This window comes from Corylus avellana, chromosome ca10, assembly GCF_901000735.1.
Source record: "Corylus avellana chromosome ca10, CavTom2PMs-1.0".
In the NCBI taxonomy this organism is placed as follows: Eukaryota; Viridiplantae; Streptophyta; class Magnoliopsida; order Fagales; family Betulaceae; genus Corylus; species Corylus avellana.
Window position 1 is genome coordinate 8396986 of NC_081550.1, and position 1511 is coordinate 8398496.

General features: G+C 31.1%; 1 protein-coding gene across 1 annotated transcript in view; it reads right to left on the minus strand.

Annotated features, from left to right (window-relative positions):
• Window positions 1-1196: 1196 nt before the first annotated feature.
• Window positions 1197-1511, minus strand: part of LOC132164488 (probable carboxylesterase 15) — a gene marked incomplete in the record, with an annotated part of 1374 nt that continues 1059 nt past the window's right edge. Inside the window, 1 exon segment of the mRNA XM_059575009.1 lies at window positions 1197-1511. Coding sequence (XP_059430992.1) covers window positions 1335-1511 — 177 coding nt within the window.

A 1511-nucleotide genomic window follows, 5' to 3' on the forward strand; every position in this document is an offset into this window, starting at 1 on the left:
GGAAAGAATTGAAGAAAAAGAAACCAAGCAAAGAGAAAAAGAGGAGAAAGAAGGAGCCATGCGTAGGTGGGAACAAAGGAGAAGCTAACGTAGAATTGTAAACAAAAAAAGAAGGAAATGGTTTAATTTCAACCAATGAAGAACAAGAAAAAGAAAAAGAAGAAGAAGGAAGGAAAGGCAGGCAGAGTCTACCAAGAAGAAGAAGAAGGAAGGAAGAACAGTGGGCTATCATGGCGTCTATTTATTCTAATTATTCAAGCTCTCTCTTTTCATGTCTTTTTATTTATACATTTTCATGTACTTTGATACTATGAGTGGCTAAGTCTCTAGCTAAGGCTAGGTGTGAAGCCTAGTATTTTTATTATGAGTTTTTTAGACTATTGCATGTTGTTCTTCATAGATTAATTACTGAATTTTGGGAATGCTTTTTAATTTGAGAATAATTTCATGTGACAAGTTTATTTTGACTCATTATGATTTTTGTTTATATCAAATGCCTACTTTTTTTGATTTGTTTAATTTAAATTGTCACATTATTATTAAAAATCAAATTCTCAACAAATTCATGTTCATTCTATTTTATATTTGATTGGTGCTTAATTCTTTTATCCTTTGATTAGGAGAATTGATTTTTTACCTAGTTGAGTAAAAAAAAATATATGTCTCAGGAATACGTAATAGAATGCTAGGTGGATCCCCAAAGCATTAATGTTTTTCCCAATAATTTTATCAAATCTCACTTTTATTAATTTAGTTTAGTTAATTTCATCCACTAAAAAAAAAAAAAAAAAAAAAAAAAGAGGCCCAATCCACTGAACTTTACCCATTAATTGAACCTTAAAAATCACATGTTTTTCACATGCTAAAGAACACACGACATTTTTTAAAGACCGAATTAGAAATTTTTTTCTACAACCCAATTTGTAAGAAATTTATGTTCGGATTTTAAAAGGTTAGCTCTCCAACATGCCCGTTTGTTAGCATGTAAGAAATAATTTTTTTATAATAATGCTATTTAAAAAATATTCATTTTTCACATCCTAACAAACACAACACTTTTAGAGACCAAATTTTTTTTGTCAGGATATTAGAAGGTTAGCTCTCCAACTTTGATAAGGGAAAAGCCAAAGGAAAATAAGTGGCAAGAAGGCGGGATCTATATATATACACACATGTTTTAAGCAAGGAAGTAAATAAAAAACCCACTTATTTATTTATTTCATAAATTTCAATACAAATGGAGCAACCAACTTAAAAGGAAGTAAAAACCACCAAAAACCTAACACCCACTTGCCATTAGAGCTTTTCAAGAACACATGCCCATGAATGCAGTCCTAGCTGGAATTTTCAGCCATGAAATGTTGAATGATTTGCATCAATACATTTGCTGCATCCGAATTAGGATCAATGGTGAAGAAACCGTGCTGTTTTCCTTCAAACTCCACGTACTTAATCTTTTTTCCCCAATTCTTAAGCCGCATTGCATATTCTGCAGCTCTGTCTCTCAGTAA